Source organism: Fulmarus glacialis, unplaced genomic scaffold (assembly GCF_000690835.1).
Source record: "Fulmarus glacialis isolate BGI_N327 unplaced genomic scaffold, ASM69083v1 scaffold15101, whole genome shotgun sequence".
NCBI classification, from domain to species: domain Eukaryota; kingdom Metazoa; phylum Chordata; class Aves; order Procellariiformes; family Procellariidae; genus Fulmarus; species Fulmarus glacialis.
The window spans coordinates 54,525-72,605 of NW_009191030.1; the positions used below are offsets into that span (position 1 = coordinate 54,525).

General features: G+C 36.9%; 1 protein-coding gene across 1 annotated transcript in view; it reads left to right on the forward strand.

Annotated features, from left to right (window-relative positions):
* The window catches only part of CDYL2 (chromodomain protein, Y-like 2), a 54,908-nt gene extending 53,200 nt beyond the window's left edge, over positions 1-1,708 (forward strand). Inside the window, 2 exon segments of the mRNA XM_009586545.1 lie at positions 1,563-1,623; positions 1,626-1,708. Of these exon segments, the coding sequence (XP_009584840.1) occupies positions 1,563-1,623; positions 1,626-1,708 (144 nt within the window).
* The last annotated feature ends 16,373 nt before the right edge of the window (positions 1,709-18,081 follow it).

Consider the following 18,081-nt stretch of genomic DNA (forward strand, 5'->3'; position numbering starts at 1 on the left):
GTTGAAAGAAAATCCTTTCCTATTTTTACGTCCTAAGGTTTTTTCCCTTCAGGCAGATATACTCCTATTCTGGGCACATCCTGGTTTAAAAAAAATACAGTGAAGAAAGTGATACTGGCTGCAATAAAACTGCACTAACTAAAGCGCAAATTGTTGCAGTTTCTTGGTATACTTCCTATGCCTGAAACTGTCTTAGCATCTCTCAGTTTCATTTGAAAGATCCGTTGTAAAGAGAAGGTAGAGACACAGGAGATTTTTAATTAAATGAAGTGTAGATTAGATCTCACAAAAGACATTCAGAATTAAACTCTCTGGAAATGTAGCATAAGCTGATATAACGTGTATTATATGAGTTCAGAAAACCTCTGGACCTTACAGTGAATTCTTCCTTCCTTCATTGTTACTGGCTGCCAATGAAATTTTCTCTTGAGACCTGGTAGGAAGACTGGTGCTAACTTGTGGACAAGGATGATAGTGAAAACTGTCAAAGACTAGATTTACTCTCTGAGATCCTAAATGCAAATCAGGCTGAAGTCACAAAAACAATGAATATAATAAGCTCAACCAAGTTCACTGTAGATTCTTGTTCACAAACAGTATCTGGGCTTAACATGCGGGTGTTGACAAAGCTTATGGTAAGGTCTCCCTTACTATAAACACTGTATTTGTTTACATTAAGTCTCCTACCTCCAAAAAATCAATAATGTATGAATTATTAATGGTTTTGTCTGACTAGTTGGGTTCCTTGTGAGATACATACTGGTGCTATATATTTCAAAAAGAATTTTAAAGAAGGCAATCTCAATGTGTCTAAAAATGGCTCTGGGAAAACCGAGCTGAACCGTGGGAGCAACATGGACCTGCTTGTTCATGCCTTTAAGAACTTGCAGCGATTACTAAGGGCTTGAGATTGGGCTTCCATTGTAAAAACCTTAGGTGATTTTTTATGACTGCTTGTGTATGTTAAGCAAATCTAACTCCAGAACACAGTCAGAGGGTTCTTGTTTTACTTAACGCCCTTCCTTTATAAAATATTTCACTTTCATAAAAATGTAAGTAAATAAACTTTAAAAGGTATTTGCAGTAAAGGCCCTTTCCTATTCATTTCTGTTTTGATAAGGAAATTATGCAGGAGGGAAAAGTGTTAAAGATGATGGACATTCACATTTGGGTTTCCAACCTCTATAACCTCTGAGAAAACAGGTAGCCAATACATCATGCCTCACACATTTTCATTTCAAGGGATCACATTTTCAACAGGAGGGAGTTCAGCTCCTTCTAGTGCTTCATGGCAGACCTTCAATAAACTAAGGTACTTCAGAATCCCTCATTCCTTTTAAAAATGTTGGCACTAAGGCATAAACCTCGGAAGTCCTTAATTCTTAAAGATGCTGACTATCAGCAAGTAGAGTTATGGCTGTAAATCAGATCTAATTTCTGTGCCCGAAGGAGTTATTTAGATTCTAAAACAGAGTCAGTAGTGTAAAAATGTTCTTCACGCCATTATCCGTAATAATTTTCTCAGATTCAAAATAAAATACTGAGTGGTATTTTGGCTTTAGGTATTGGAAGAGTCCAAATGTCTCGTGCGGAGCTTCCTGAAATCCGGACTTGAAGATGTGAAAAGATGTTAAAACAGCTGTGGAGTTCTTCCAAAGGACTGGATTCATTATTCAGCTACTTGCAAGACAAAATTTATGAAGTCTGATGTCTTGGCCTAACTTAAAGAGAAAATGCTCCACTTGTGAACAGAGTCAAACATTACCTGTGTTTGAAAAGCAGAGGCAATGCATCATTGAGGAATTTGTGACAGTGTATCCTAATACATATGGTTGTGTCGATTTCCTTGTGAGCTACACAGCTGCTTGTAGCTGGTTTGATTTTGTGTAACCGAGACGTAGGCAGGCTTGTTCAGTGCACATAATCTCTACAGAGGGCTGCATTTTTCACGTGCTCATCCAGATAAAAGTATACATTCCATGTGCTGAGAAGCACCACTGAGGCCCAACAAGGCACACCACCTGTAATGGTTTATTTTGTCTGTCCTTCTTAAGTTATTCTTGCTGTTGCAACACATCTGGGCTGACATAGAGGGCTCAATCTAAAAACTGGGTCAGCACAATATTTTGTAGACCCAAACACCATACTTTAGAAATATTTTAATTATTTTTTTCTAAGTTCTAACAGTGTAATGGAAAAATCTGATAATTTATATGTATAATATGTAAAGTTAGTTTTACAAAAACTACTAGGATTTTTTTCTTTGTTGAATTTATTTAACTTATTTATTTTGTGTTCATATTCAGCTGTTTATTGATCACAGATCTTATTTTCATACTTCCCTTGACTGAATTAATGGCATCACATGAGAATGCAAACACATTTTTAGCAGCAAATTGTGTAGAAAGATAAAGAATATATAAAAAACACACAGAATGCTGTGGGCAGTAAAAGAAACAGCCACGTGCATGCTCCTCTATGTGCTAAATTGTACAAAAAATGTATGAAATAGATTCATTTGCCAGGGTTAAGGGAAAAAAGGTGGATTCTGAAACAGTGAGTCCCCCCTAAGTCTCTCTTCACTTTCTGCCTTCTTGAGGAGCATTGAAGGGCTTGCTTTATTTAAGTTTACTATATTCCTGTTAGCCGGATGTCAGTAACAGGGTGAGTGGTGCCGTAATGTGGCATCATACTGTTTTTCAGGTTTAAACATCCCCTTCTGGTCTGAAGTCTAAAAGCAAATCCTTATGAGCCTTAGTCTAGTTGCCTGATTCCTCAGGTGTGAGATAATTTCTGCTCTGGAGGCCTTTGGGTGTGGGCCAACAGTTTATACAAGGTGCTAGGTATTGAACTAAGTGGAGGGAGAGGTTTTGTTTTGCTTTTCCCAGCTCTCCACATCTGGCCACCCCACCATCTGTTACAAGAACTTATGGCTATCCATAAAAGCAGTCCACAATAAACGACAAAAATCCAATCTGCTATTTTAGAATGTGATCCTAGTACTTTTCAGTGACACTTACTGACTTCTGAACACTGGATCACTCTCATTTCTGTCTTGCTAGTAAGGTAATTAATATGGAAATAACACAAGCATGCTCTGTGACTTCACCTGCCATTTTAGTATGCCCAAATTAAAACCTCCTGAAGCAGAAGCTTTGCACATTTGTTTGCTTTGTAATTTGTGCACTTGCTCTCCATCCTTGAGCTCAGTGACTTCGTTATGGTTTAAACCTCTGCAAATGAGGCTGCTAGGTTTTCTCCTTCCCAGTATTTTCATGAAGAATTTCAACAAAGCCTTTGTAAAGTTAACAAACAGGTGATTATAGTAAACAGTAGCCTTCAACACATTAATATAACGTTTCTTTTTCCACAAATAATTAAAAGTGCTGTTTCTATGGCCTAATTGTACCACTGAATTTTAAGGAAATCATTACTCTAAAGGCAGAAGTTCTCATGGAAATTCTTCATTAAAAAGACAAAATCTGACTTCTAATTAGCCTGTTTTAAATGTTTTCAAAAAGTTTATCAAAACAAGTAACTTATTTTTAAATGTCTGAAACAGAACTCTCTTAATAACTATTTGAAGTGATAGATGCACCACTTGTTTTATACTAATACTTGCTTATTTCCACAACCTGCCAGCAATGCCACAGAGCACATGCGCAAAGACTTGGTTGGATCAAGGCCACAGGACCCCCCACTATGCGCACGTGAGTCACCTGTATGGCAGTCCCATTAAAATGAGAGGGATAACTCAAGTGAAAACCACTCACATGCATACGTCTTTGCACAATCAGGCCTCCAGCATATGACTCCAGAAAAAAGAAAGAAAAAAAAAAGCAATGGAAAGTACCATGATTCCTCAATTTCCTTTATTTCCTTTATTCCCGTCCAGAGAGCCATAACTCCTAGTCATGTGTTAATAAGATATTAGGAAGTTTATTTCAATACTATGCTTGGTTTTTGTAGATAAATATAGAAAAATTGCTCAGCAATGTGAAGATATGCTTTCCATATGAGATTTTCAAACAGAGAAGAATCATAAGTTGTTAGACCTTTAAACTGCATCATTTCATCTGAATTTTCAGATATCTGTATCTTAGCATTTTTTATGACAAAGGAATGGTTGAAATACATTTTCTATAATTATTTTTCCATTAAAGCAAGCGCTAACCATAGTTAACATTTTTAATTACTCATATCTATACAGTTACAATCTAGTTTTCATGGAATCTATTTTCCCTTCAATAAAGAGTAATAACAATGTCAAAAGCTTCTTTTCCAGTATTTAAAGATCAGAATCAATTTTCTGTTGTGTTTCTGTCCTTACTCGGTATTCAGATATCTAGATGTACTGTACATATTAGTCTGGGTACCTTTACTAATATTCACAGTATTTAAGATTATAAATGCAATTTGTTGTTAAGTATGTTATTTTATTCTTGTGTAAATTGTTTTGTACAATCTTTAAAAATCTACAGTTTTGCATTTGTAGATATTAAAGGTAAGCAATTTATTTTGTGTTGTCCTGCATGTATATTTTTGCTGTAGATAAGTGTTGCTTAGTTTACTATTTCAGTACATTTCTGTTTAAATGAATAAGCTTACAAACTTTAATACAGTATATATTTTCAGAATATAAACTTTTATATTTCTGTGGTAGGTTAGGGTATGCGTTTTAGGCAATCTTTTTCACTACTATTAACTGTTCTTTTAATCTATAATATAATGGTTTTGTGCCAATAGTTTTTCATTAGAATAAAATGCTCTTTTAATGTTAGGGATGAACAGACAATTTTGGTTGGGGTTTGTTTTATTTTGTTGGGTTTTTTTATTATTTTGCCAGCCTTTACAGTTTTAAATGTAATTTATAAATGTATTGCATTTGTGAATAAGCCTTACCATTAGGTACAAGAAATCTTTAAAGCTACATAATTGCTTATGTAGTACTAAGGACTTCCCCAAATGATTGCTGTAAGAAAGTTAGCAAATCAGAGTACAGGGCCTTAAGTTTTTCTTGTGAAAAGGATAATACGGGTTGTTTCTTTTGAACAACATAGGTAGACTTGTCAGCATGGGCTTTGTTATATATAAACTGTGCATTTGTGCTCCCAACCACAGTAGTTTAATCTCAGGCTTTGTGTGGCTGGGTCTATAAAAGTCAAATCTGGCTAAAGCCAGCACTCTTTAGGAGACACTAAAGAAGTTTACATAAGAGACTTACAGACAATCTTAATCATAGTACATTTGGGTACTCGGTATCCTAGATGTGTTATCTGTGTCTGCCCAATTAACCGTATGTTTTAAGCCATATTAAATCTCTTTACTGCTACTTTAAATACTACACTGAAAGTCATTCACTAGCTTGCTTACTCACAGACAGGATTTCAATTTTTAGTGAATAAAAATATTATGCCTTCCATAAAAACAAAGGACCAAAGAATTGCATTATTCTAACAAAGCATTAGTTCCTTCGCCAGTGAACTATTTGACATTTGTACTGAAGATCAAATAGTCTCTTTCTGCTACAAACACTGCATTCTCATCCATGTCAAGTGTAAGGGGAAAAGATGTATCCACTGACCTATTGGGAAAGGAGTGACGTTCAGCTAGGATGGCATGTCTATTGGTAAGGCTTATTACCAAACCTCTGAGATGAAGCAAAGAACCAAAAATTCACAAATTATGTCAATGTAAATTTATTTTCAGAACTTGCACAAATAATTAATTGTAGAACTTTGCAAATTAGGCCCTTAAGTTATTTTGTCAGAACGCCATGGAACAGACTAAAACAGTTTCTAATATTTGTAATGATGAGTACATATTATAATATTATAAGGGTACAGGCACCCCTATATCACAGTGTTGTAAATATTTTCTGAAACTGGTACAGTACTGAGGGACTTGTATCTTCTGATATATCAAATATTGACTGTCTAGATCAAATTGTACACAATTTATTTGTTGATGGTCCTGTAACTAGTGTATGGACACATTTCTGGGTGCCTTAGAAGTTGTATTTTTCATGTGTGTTAATATGCAGTATTTATACATTGTGAGAAGCTGCTTTGAATAAAAACATTGAAACTTCATTTCAATGCAGTGATTTTCAGTTTTACATAATCAGAATGAATGTCATAAGTAGTAGCCACAGACCCTTGTATTGTATATGATAAAGCTATTCATGGATTCCTACCTTTTAAAAGAAAGCAATCATACAGCAGGCTTTTTAAAAGAGAAATTAAAACTTAAAACTTTTTTTCTTCCAAATGGCAAAAATCAGGGCACTAAAAGATGCTGCAGTAAGAATTCTCTGAAATCATTCATCATGATCCATCTCATTTATCATTTCATGATCAAATCCAAGACAACCGCTGAGAACTGTCTTACAAATACACTTCTAGGACACATTCTCCACCATTATCACCTCCACTATTTGGTACGTGCATGTCACCTAAAGCATATCTGCCCAGAACTGACTACTGCGTACAGTGTTTCAGCTCCACACGAGAGAATTTGATTTTGAAGTGGTATTTGCCAGGGAGGCCAAGATTCAGCCCAGAACCTCCTTGGTGCAGTGTGAAGCTGGATCACCCTGTGGTCCTCCTCCACGGTTACAGCCTGCAATCCTTCCGTGGGGTCTCTTGTATACAAGGTAATCGTTTGGCTGTAGCATCCATTAATACCATTTCCAATCATGTCTCTCCCATGATTAGAAGAGTAACTGTAAATTACTTCTGCCTGGGGCAGAAAAGGAAGGATATTTTTACAGGGAGCCAGTGTTACCCAAACCATCTATACAACAAGGTCTGAAAAAAATGGCCTACACTTGATTCAAAGGACAATTATGTTCTAGCAATTATATTGGTTAGCTTTAAACTGACAAACACTGTTAGCAAAAACTGTGGTCAGCTATTTAGAGCAGAGGATTGAGCAATTTAGTCTTGCTTCACAACCAACAAATCCAATTATTTCTTACGGTGACTCTTGCAGAAATTAACTTACCATAGCTCGCACTGGACTAAGCAATGTGCACATGATGAAGAGTATGATACCCTTCTTGTCTAACAAGTCAAGGTTTTTAAACCAAGATAAATGTTAGTCCTTGTTGCTGTAAACTAATATACCAACAAACTATATGAAAGAGACACCCACTAAGTGTATATAAAGAAGGTCTACAAATTTAAGCAAACAAAAGACTAGTCTATGAATTGCACGTAGAAAAGAACAGGCAGGTATTAATCCCACTTAAGATATAAGAAGTACTCAAACAGGTCAAAGCTCTACATAAACTAAGACATGCCATTTCTCATTTGAGTTTTGAATAACAGACAGAAACAATATTGCATATGGAAAGAACAAGGAGAGGTTTTGAAACAAATGAACAGCAAATGAAAGCACGTGAGAAAAACAGAAGGACATCATTTTAAAGATTGGGGGAGTTCAAAGCGAATCAAGTCTCAGAAGTTGGACTAGGGGGCAGTTTGGCTGAAACCCCCTCAGAAGATTATAAAATTTAATAAAATGTAACGCATCTGTTCAAGACTCTGATGTCTGACATCCTCAAAACCAATCTACAAGTTTAGCATGGAGAGAGTTTCAAATTACTAAGAAAGCCAGAGTAACAACCCGCTCTAGAATTCAAACCATTTGAATTGTGCTAGCACCGCTTTGCTTTAATTTATACGCTTTCCTTGGTTTTACAAAATTTGCCCATTACAGATGTATAATGAAAATAGAACCGTTTAGAACTTTGTTGAATTCCAATTATTAAGTCCACCTGGCTTGACACAGTAATTTTCACCTGGAACTGTCAAAATTACTATAGGAGAAAGAAGGGAATTTTCATTTCAGGAAAAGGAAAGAGTTTATCATTTAGTAGGGAATAAATTAATTTACACAGAGGATGAAGCAAAGATCAGAAATGCACAAGAAACAATAAAGAGTTTTATACAAAGTCTCTACTAGTGTAAGAACCAAGTTTCTACTACAAACTGGTTACAGAGGAATATCTAGACACATATATAATCTCCAGCTATTTTATTACAAAGCAGCCCTAATTGTTAGGGGGGCTGGGTGGGGGGTGGTAGATTTTAATTATCTTAAGCACTACAACAGTTTTTATCATGACATAATTTACAGAATGTCATCCTTATAAATTCTTGTCACAAAAATTGTAATGCTACTTAATGCATCAGGATCAATCCTAATAATTACAATTTCATCTGTCCTTCATTAAATTTCCATGTAATAAGCAAATATCCTCCTTCCAGGACAGGTCATTAACACCTGAGGTCTGTATGTGACAGATACAGTACTGTCAATGTGACTTCATGTCCCATTCCTAGCAAAAATGGAGTGGCATGACCCCAAAGGAAACCTGTAACTTAAGCCTCCACAACACTTTCCCAACAATACATGAACCACATTGAGCAGAAGTCAGTAATGCAGAGGGTAACTTTAAAACTCCTAAACTAAACTGTATCACCTTTCTTTTATCGCTTCCTGGCACTGGTGTCACTTGAGCAAATTCAGCGGATCTAAGTCAAAACCCACCAACATCAATGGAGATCTTCCTACTGACGTCAGTTGCTTCTAGATCACCCCAGTGGTTGACAGATACCACAGCAAACTCCTTCACCATAATAGTACAAGGAATATATTGTTGTCATCTTCTTTGAAAAATAATGTGGCACTGATCAGAAAGACATAATTAGCATGGGAGGCAGGGTTCCATATCTTTAGTTCAAAATTTAACAGCAGTGTCTAAGAAATTTTGAATAAAATTCAACATTTTCAACTTTGTCACTGACTCTTGTTGTAGATGCTTGTTTTAACTTCTTCAACTCTTCAGTCACATTTATCAACTTGGATTCTGGATGACTAACATCTGTGAAACTTCTTTTATACATTGGTCATATAGACAGAAATATGTTGGTCAACAACAATAAAGAGAAAAGTGAAAATGCTCTTTGCAACCAAGAGTCAGGTTTGAAACAGGGGCTATTGAACTGCCACTGCCTCCTAAGGTGTTCGATAAAAAGCTGCATCTAACAGAGTTTCTATAATGAAAAATTATTTAAACACTAAGCAGTAATCTTGACTTGTTAGGATTAAGCTAATTACTATCATCTAGAAGTAAGTTATGCACAGTCATCCAGAAATGTGTTTCTGATGTGTCTTTAAATAAGTGCTACAATTTGTATTACTCCAAAAAGATCAGCGATTTCATACTGCTGTCCTTCCAGCCTTCTGGTTAGCGATTACATATGCTGCCTACCAGGCTCTAGCATATTCACTTGCTACAAGAGGTTCATTAAATGGATAAAGGCATTCACATAAAACTCTTCCCATGCCTAATTATTCAAGATCTGCATTATCTTAGCTTCTCATTTGTTTATTTTGTATGCAGCTGCAGCGAGTTGTTTGTCGGGGACTCAGACTCTGGCAAACAATTCCCTCCAAGTCCACTTTTTGCCCATTAGGCTCATAATGAGCAACAACTCAAAACTCCTGCCAGCTGAGCTGCCAAGGGATTCCCTGCTGTTTCAAGGGTAAAGGTTAGATGAGCATGGCTTTGCTGATCAGCAGCAGCATGCCTACTGGTTGGAGTGCAGGGTTTGGAGTCGACAATTGCTCGACCCTGATCCTCCCTTTATTTCTGAAAGCAAGCCTTAATAATATCAGTGGTCTAGCCCTCTGTGGGTTTTCCTGCCATAATGACCCTTCATCACTCCTTTCCACAGGGCTGCTCCCTGGAATGACATCTAAAGCAATGTAAGTTATTAACTATAAAGCAACCTGCAAGTTTCTTACACCAGTGACCAGGCCCACCTGAAAAAAGCAATGGACAAGGTGATCATAATACCCGTACCATCCCCAGCACTACGCCGTGCCTAGCTTAATCAGACCAGAAAAACAGGACATTATTTTTTTCATGTATTCACATGGAACAGGATAAAACAGATAGACTTATTTTTCTGGATGCTAATATGATGCCAGTTGGAAAGAAATATCCCAAAACACGTTAGACCTGGTAGGATTCATCTTCCATACATGGCTGTAACTAGTTAGAACACAGACACTGTCCCTCTCTAAAAGACGTTTCTTAAATAAATCCACTTTCTCTAAAAATCTATTGAAAGATTAAACTGAGCTTTAAAGAAGTAGGCTGCCATATAGCTGATTTGGAAGGCTAAAACTTTTCCCAACTGTTTCAAGTACGAGAAAATCCAACAGCACTCCATTTGCGATTCAAGCACTTGGTAAACACAGTCCACAACTGTACCATGGCCGTGTGCCAACAAAATGGTGAGTCAGCAGGCAGGGTAGGGAATCAAGTATCAAGAATACATTTAACCCTCACTCCAGAGAACACTTTTCTTATGAACAGAATAAAAACACTCCATAAAAAGAAAAAAATTACTGGATTTTTTTCTCCATTAGTACAGTCAGCTATCTCAATTTTCTTCCAATTTACAGAAGATCTCAAATTTTAAATTAGGATAAATGCTTAAGAAAATAGCAATCGGCAAACTGATGAGAAAGAGGTTCATAAGCACATATCAGTCCAGTCCTATGATCCTTACTCTGACAAAAATCCCATTGATAAACCTGGCAAGGCTGAGTGCAGAAGGGTTTCATGAGAGCATTAGAATCAATAATACTAAATACTTGCACAGATACAAAAAGGAGTATGTTTTCCTAATGAAAGTACAGTTCAAATGATCCGTCATATTCCCAAAGGAGTATCTGTGCATGCTGCTTTGCTTCACAGTGTTCTTGTGGAGTATTTGATAAAATCATGAGATTTCCTAAATCATTTTTAAATTAATCCCTCTTAAGAAATTCCCCACTGAAGCATCACTTCGCATGTTCACCCTAGATATTCTATTCAGGATGGCAAAAAAGGATAAAAAGATTGAGGATTAAAGAAATAAAACGATTTGAAAGAGGACCCAATCTTCCACCTGAAAATTTGAACACTCTTTTACATGGTTGTTAAACACTGCCAAACCAGAATGGCAGCATTTTATACCTACTTTCTTACTCACTCTTCACAGGTTTAAATAACCACATTGGACACCTGTGGAGGAGGGGAAAGGGGGGGGGGAAATAAACTCTAGTTATTACCTTCACAGTGTTAGTTAAGGGTAATTATAGACCAGCTGTGAACTTACAGTTTACCCCCATTAACAAACAGATACAGCTTCCAGTTAAAGGCTGAGAACAGCTAGCTCTGCCATACCTCACGCTGCTCAATCCTACAAACGCCTACACAAACAAATAATTTTTTTCACCCATCTTGCCCCACTGAACTCCACAGCCTGAGCTGTCTTCTATAGGAACTCAACTCACAGCCAGTAACATCCATTTAATGTTATTGTTTGTCCTGCCCTGGATTAAGCCTGGGCTGTGAAACTACTGAGATAAGAATTGGTTTGTACAGACATCTAATGTATGACCAGGGTGGAAATACTCATAGTTAGTTTCCCTGCACAGATCTATGAAAGAATTTTTCTCTCATCTAACAGCCCTCATAAAGCCTAAGCTCAAAGTTTAGACAAAACCATCACTTACGGCATTAAAAGACAAGCCCTGCCAAACCCTGCTGGAGTGGCTGAAAAGACTTTTACCCCAACCTTCAGCCCTGTCTTTCTGCCAGATGTTAGCAACTGTAGCAGGGGCTGCAGATTAGACAGCCGCATCTGCACAAAGAAGATAAATTTGAGCTGACTATGAGCTCAAATGGTTGACAAAAATCTAGGACTCTTGAAAGATGGCAACCTCCCACAGAGGAACACAGCAGCAAGAAAGAGGTTATCTCTTCAAACATCGCATTCCCCTCCACCATGATCTTACGGACTGGAAATACAGAAATATGACCGAAGAATAACTTTGATGATAAACCCATGTCACTCTCTGTGAATGATTCTGTCATGGCTCACACTTGGCTTACACAAGTGTGAGAACAGAATCAAGTCCTGCAGAACTTCAGTTTTCAAAGCAAATTCCCCATGTATGCTGCTAAATTCCTCCATGTGAAATTCATAAAGAAAGAGGAATGTAAAAGATTGCTTGCAGTCTTAAGCTTGCAGTTTATGGAAGGAAATCATGACACATCTTTCCTGTATGCAGAAAGCTCTAAGTAATCTTCCATCATCATCCCAGCACTAATTCCCAGAAATCCTGCAGAGCTCCAGAACTCTCTAGAGCACTATTTCATATACCCAGCACTCCTCCATCAAAAACTGTCTTAAAAAAAACCCAACAATCCAGTTACAAATAGAAATTATTTGCCCATTTTTTGCAGTCCCATACCCAAACACCTTTTTGGTCTTCTGTGTGCACATATCCGGGAAATGCTAACATCTACAGGTCATATCAGTTTACACTGCTTGCAACATATTGAAAAAATCAGGACAGTAAGAGACCAAATGAAATGACACATGCAGTGGCACCACAAGACTAACACAATTGTTGATTTAGCAGCAGAAAAATCTGAACGCTTTACAACTCCGTGGCTTGTTGGATGAAGACTCTTCAGCCAGATAAGAATGTGAATTATTGTTGAGAATTTTATTTATATAGTCTCCGCATTTTTTATGCAGAAAGCATAAGCAGAGAATGTTTTAAATAATTTCAGATACTCAGCACTAAATAAGTGGCACACTTTCAAGAAACAACCAGGAAAAAACATTCCATAGAATGTCATGTATTCCTTCAAATGGGGAGTTACATTTCATCAGGATGGATACTTAAGTGGAAATAAGTCTCGGTATGGGGACTGTTTTCAGCAATAGTTGTTAATTAAGTAGTAAAGTACTAACAAAATGTTAATCAGGTTGCATTGAAATAGCACTATAATGATACGTAATTACTAAAAAAAGAGTGCAAAAACCATTCTGCAATAGACTGCATTCAGTTTTCATGCGCTGTGCAAATCCATTTAAAAACAGAAAGGATTCCAATGTCCACTGTACAGTGGCCAGCGTACAGGCAAACTATGAAACTTATGCTCTAAGTCACAGAGGCTTTTATTTAAAAACACACTTTAAGTTTCTCTAACAGGAGCTACAGAAGTTAAAAGAAAAAAATAAAAATTAAAAAAAAAATTAAATATCCAAAGCACTGAAAAAGACCACCACAAGCACAAAGACATGCCACCGTAAACGGACTGAAATTACATCATAAATGAAAAAAAAAAAAAAAAATCATATTCTTAACACATACAGGAACAAATAAACACACAGTAGCAGTGAAGTCAGCAGCTCTTCTGCACAGTCATAATGAAAAACCACGAAAACAAGGAAGAGCCTGTCAGGAAGCACACAACACACACTGAACACACCACGGGTGACACAGCAGAAGCCTGTCCCCAACAGTACACAGCAAAGGGTTAGGCATTCAATTCAAAAGTGAACTTCGTGGAAGAGGCACCAAAATGTTTTGCTGCAGCTAGATATGGTTAAATAGGTATAATTCTGTGTGTGAAGCAAAAAGTTCACTAGGCAAAAGAAACTCGGCACAGCCAGGATGAATTTCAACCAAAAGAAAATGTCAATATTTAAAACTGAAAAATATGTCAATGAAGATAAAGGCTCAGGGGAAAAAAGCATAAGGATGAAGTTGAAATGCAGTCCCACAAAACTGCCATCATAGCAGAAATTAAATAAAATGTTCTGGAGAGAAAAATGTTTATAACTTAGATATAATTTATATTATTTTCTTTAGAAGATAACAACTAATAACACCAAGTACAGAGAAATTTTTATTTTCTAACAGCTCTTCTTACTGATGACAGTAGTTCTCTACCTGTGGTATAAACACAGTAAGTAGCTGCCAGTCTAATATGTCCCAAAGTTGCTCACAGAATCTTTATATTCTTTATAAATCTTTATATTCCTCAGTAATAGCCGTTGGTGTCTTTTAGACTAATTAATGATAGGCTGCTGTGAACATGGGCTCCAGTTCCAGAAAAGGTACTGTTTGTTCTTAAATCAAATCTAAGTAACTTTCATATAATTACTATGATGACAAATTGTTTATAAGTATACGTAATGATCTTGAAAACTTAATTTTATTTTTACTCTATGTTAAACTAAAGCTTGGCAGGCCCTTCCGACCCAAATTATTTTATGATTTGCAGACTAACATGATACATCTCTGCACCATTAAAACCTCAGATTTCCTGAGGCCATAGTTCCACTTGTTTTTAAGATGACCTGTGGAATGACTGTACTGCACATCATGGCAGCAACGGGGCTCCTTCCAAGTCAAAGAAAACAGGGCACCTCCTCATACGATTTTTTCAAAACTTGCATCAATGGAAATTAGGTACCAAATTTATATAGCTGCTTTCGAAAACCTGTCTTTTGTGTCTTCTCTGGCAGGCTTTCTCTCCGTGTTTAGGCAAAGTCTTTGTTCACTTAGAATTGTGCCTGCTTTTGTGAGCACTGACTGACTCCAATAGGTCCACTGAGGTAGCATTTTGAGCATGTGCTCGGTAATGTAGCTTTCAGACAGTCATATTCTTAACATGTGTAACCGCCATATGTTTAAAACCATTCTTTCTTGAAAATAAGTCTTCATATCACCTTACAAAACAGAGGTGGGCTGAGATACTGAATTTGCGGAGGCTTGGATTATTTTTGCCTGTGTATTACTTGCATATGATCTCCAAAAACACTAAATCACAGTTTTGTTTTTTTAATTAAAGCAGCTGACCACAAGTTATGTGCATGAAAATAACTATCTTTTTAAAACAGGAGGAACGTCTTGTTCATTTGACAAGAATGGTACATTTTTTAGAGGTTCAAATCTTACTACTAGAAAAATAGGTCATCTTCAACTGATATAAAAATAATTATAATCAACCAAGAACAAAAAGCCAAACCCACATGCTTGGGGTGAGGTTCTCAGCCTATAAGTAAGCCAATTCATGCTCTAAAATGTTCTTATTTCTATTCTGCAAGACCTCCCAATCTTCACTGCGTAAAACCTGCGCTTTGAACATTAAGGAAGATGACATTTATATTATGGGAGTATAATTTGCAGCGGGTTAATGTTCTACTTTGTGAACAGATTACTAAGAAAGAACCTTCTCTTGTCATAAAAGCCACTTTTTTTCTTTGGATTCAAAAAGCTGATTTCACCATGTAACTGAGTCATCAAGGAGACCGCTGAGCAGAAGCACCAGCCAAGAAATAAAGATTAGATTGCATCTGCTGCTGCTCAATTCTGCACCTTGCTTTTGCTCAAACCCATTTGTACTTAGTCACCACACTCTATTCAGGACTCCCCTTGTATAATATGCACGGCAGCTTGTTTTCCAGATGTTGTGCTGATCCACAAAGCAACACTGATGAAGCAGAACAGGAACCTCATTCCCACACTCCCAGACAAGTGCCCTGACCAGTAAGTCCCAGCAATATGCTTGCTCTCTCCCACTGGCCTACTGTGGTAGTCATGTAACTGCTCTTTGTAGAGTAAAACAGTTTCAATGGGAGGCACCTCCTTCACTTCTAAGTATCCTATTCATCATTTGGGATATACTTTTGGAAGTTACAGGAGGTAGATTCAAATCCATGAAGTAGATGAGGGCATTACAGCTACATCTCTCACATTCCGTATTGTGGAAAAAAGGTATGGTACTGGATAGAAGTAGATAGTATCTCTTCATTGGCCACCTTACATTTTTCTTGAATTTTCCTGCTTGGTTATGGATCCTCTGCTCTAACCCATTGAGAAACCTCGGCACCTAACTTGCTGTGGATCACGTAAAACTTAAGATTCAGGCATCGCAATGCTGGGCAATACAAATGTAAATTAACTATGTGTAGATTTACTCAACAGACTCAGTTCTTCAAGTTCTACAGAAGGAAGCTTTGATTTCAGAGATCCTTGCAAGACAGGCCCCTAGCATCCAGAAGTTCATTTTCTGCAGAATTCTGTATTATATTTTTAGGAGAATTATGTCTTCCTTTATTTGATGTGGTATTATATATCCACTGCTTAGCAGGATGTTACATGTCATGCAGCACTGTAAATTAAATTCAAGGAACCTCCCCAGACTGATTAGTAAATAACACTAAGTCATGTAATTAACACCAGAACAGTAGAAGCATTATGATACTGCATGGTCACTACAAACTGACAAAAGGATCGTGATAATATGTATACACACAGTCAGAGATCAGACACAGTGCTCATATATATAAAACATAGCAAAGCAAAAAGGAAAACTTCCCTCACTTAAGAATTCATAAAACTGAACACAGAGTGGGCAAATTCACTGGTTCCAATGTGGCAGCAAGGTGATCAGTAACTTTCCCAGTCTCTGATGTTGGTATTACAATAGAGATGAGGTTCCAAACCCAGATTTGGCTCAGTTGCCAAGATGCTGTGGTAACACAGAAGAAGACATAGCTCCTGTCCCAGAAGGAGCAAAATTCACCATCAGAAACGCAGAGTTACAAATACAGATATTACAGTTATATATACAGTTACAAATACATAGAAATTTAATATTGACCTTGCTGTACTAAAATCAATGAAAGATTTTTTACCAACTTGAATGGAAATAGGATCAAGCCCAGAGATGGGACATATGCCAGTTTTGCTCATCAGACTCTACCTAGCCTTTGCACAGTCTCATTTATTACAATCATCACATTAGAGGGAGGTCTTCAGGATCAATACAAAGCAGAAAGAGACACAGTAAGTTTGTATGAGATTTAAAAATGGGTTTTGAGGCTGGGGATCGAGAGACAATGGGCAAAAGACAAGTAGGAAGAAGCACAGGTTAGCAGCTGATACAAATCGTTACAACTCCAAGAGAACTGTGAAACAACTTCATGAACACTGGGCTTAGAAACTAAGGGGGTAAAGCACAAAAAATGAAGAAGTTGAAAATGGGGCTTTACTATAAGAAAAGAGGATGGCTGAGTGCATTTTTTAATAAAGGTAATTAGGGGAAATAAAATGTTTCTCTCAAAATTGAGACTTGGAATTACTCAATGCATCTGTGGATTTGTTGTCAGCCCACATAGTGAAATGTATCAGGTAAGGGAGCTTTTCGTGATTTAAAGGGAAGTAGGAACTAGCCTATACATGAGGGACGGAGTAATGCACTGATTAATTTACATAATATTTCAAAGTCCGTAAACAACAATTGTTAAAATAACCACAGAAATGTAATTTGAGAGAATTGAGTGTTCTCAGAGTGCACAATGACATTAACAAGCAAACGAGCAGTTAGTGGGTATCACATGATTGATTTTCGAGTTCATTGTTATGAACGACATTTGATTAAAAAATATAAAGATACTTCCACTGTGACCGATAGCAAGACAAATGAATTAGGGACTGCAAGCCAAAGAGTCTATTTTATCTCAAGAGAAGGGTTGCCTACTCATCTCTAGTCAACGGCCCCTTTTAAAAATACTGGAAGTAATTTTAAAACCCCAAGGAACGATGGAATTTAAATTATTTGTAAGGGTGGAAGACTGAGAGGTTTTTGTACATGACCAGTCATTTATTGTACATGTACATGTACATTTTGTACATGACCAGAAAAATATCAGATGCTCTATTGCATTGTTTAATCATATTTATGAGAAATTTATATTTTCTGCAAATTAAACTCCAGACAGTACAGCTGAACTCAGACACATCACAGCAGATCGAATTTGCTCTCCCTTCTTTGCAATATAAGTTTGTTGCAATCTACTATTTACTCTTCTCGTGGTCATATGTGTATTTCTAAAGGAATCAGTGCATTCAAATCACTCAAATGAATCAATTCATACTTCAAATGAAGTTCAAATGAATTTAAATTAATCAGCCAGCTTATAAAGAGAAAACAAGTAAGTAGGTTAAGCTATACAAAATCCAGGTTCAATTCTCAGCTCCAGCAAAATATGCAGTGTGACATATGAACTGCTTTTGGTCTCAATCTGCAAAAATATTTAGGTACTCTTCACTGAAATCCCCTAAACCAGATTGTATCAATAAAGCACCTCACTCCACCATCAGTCTCCCCTTCCGACCAAATTATCACGCTAAACTCCAAAACTGTGC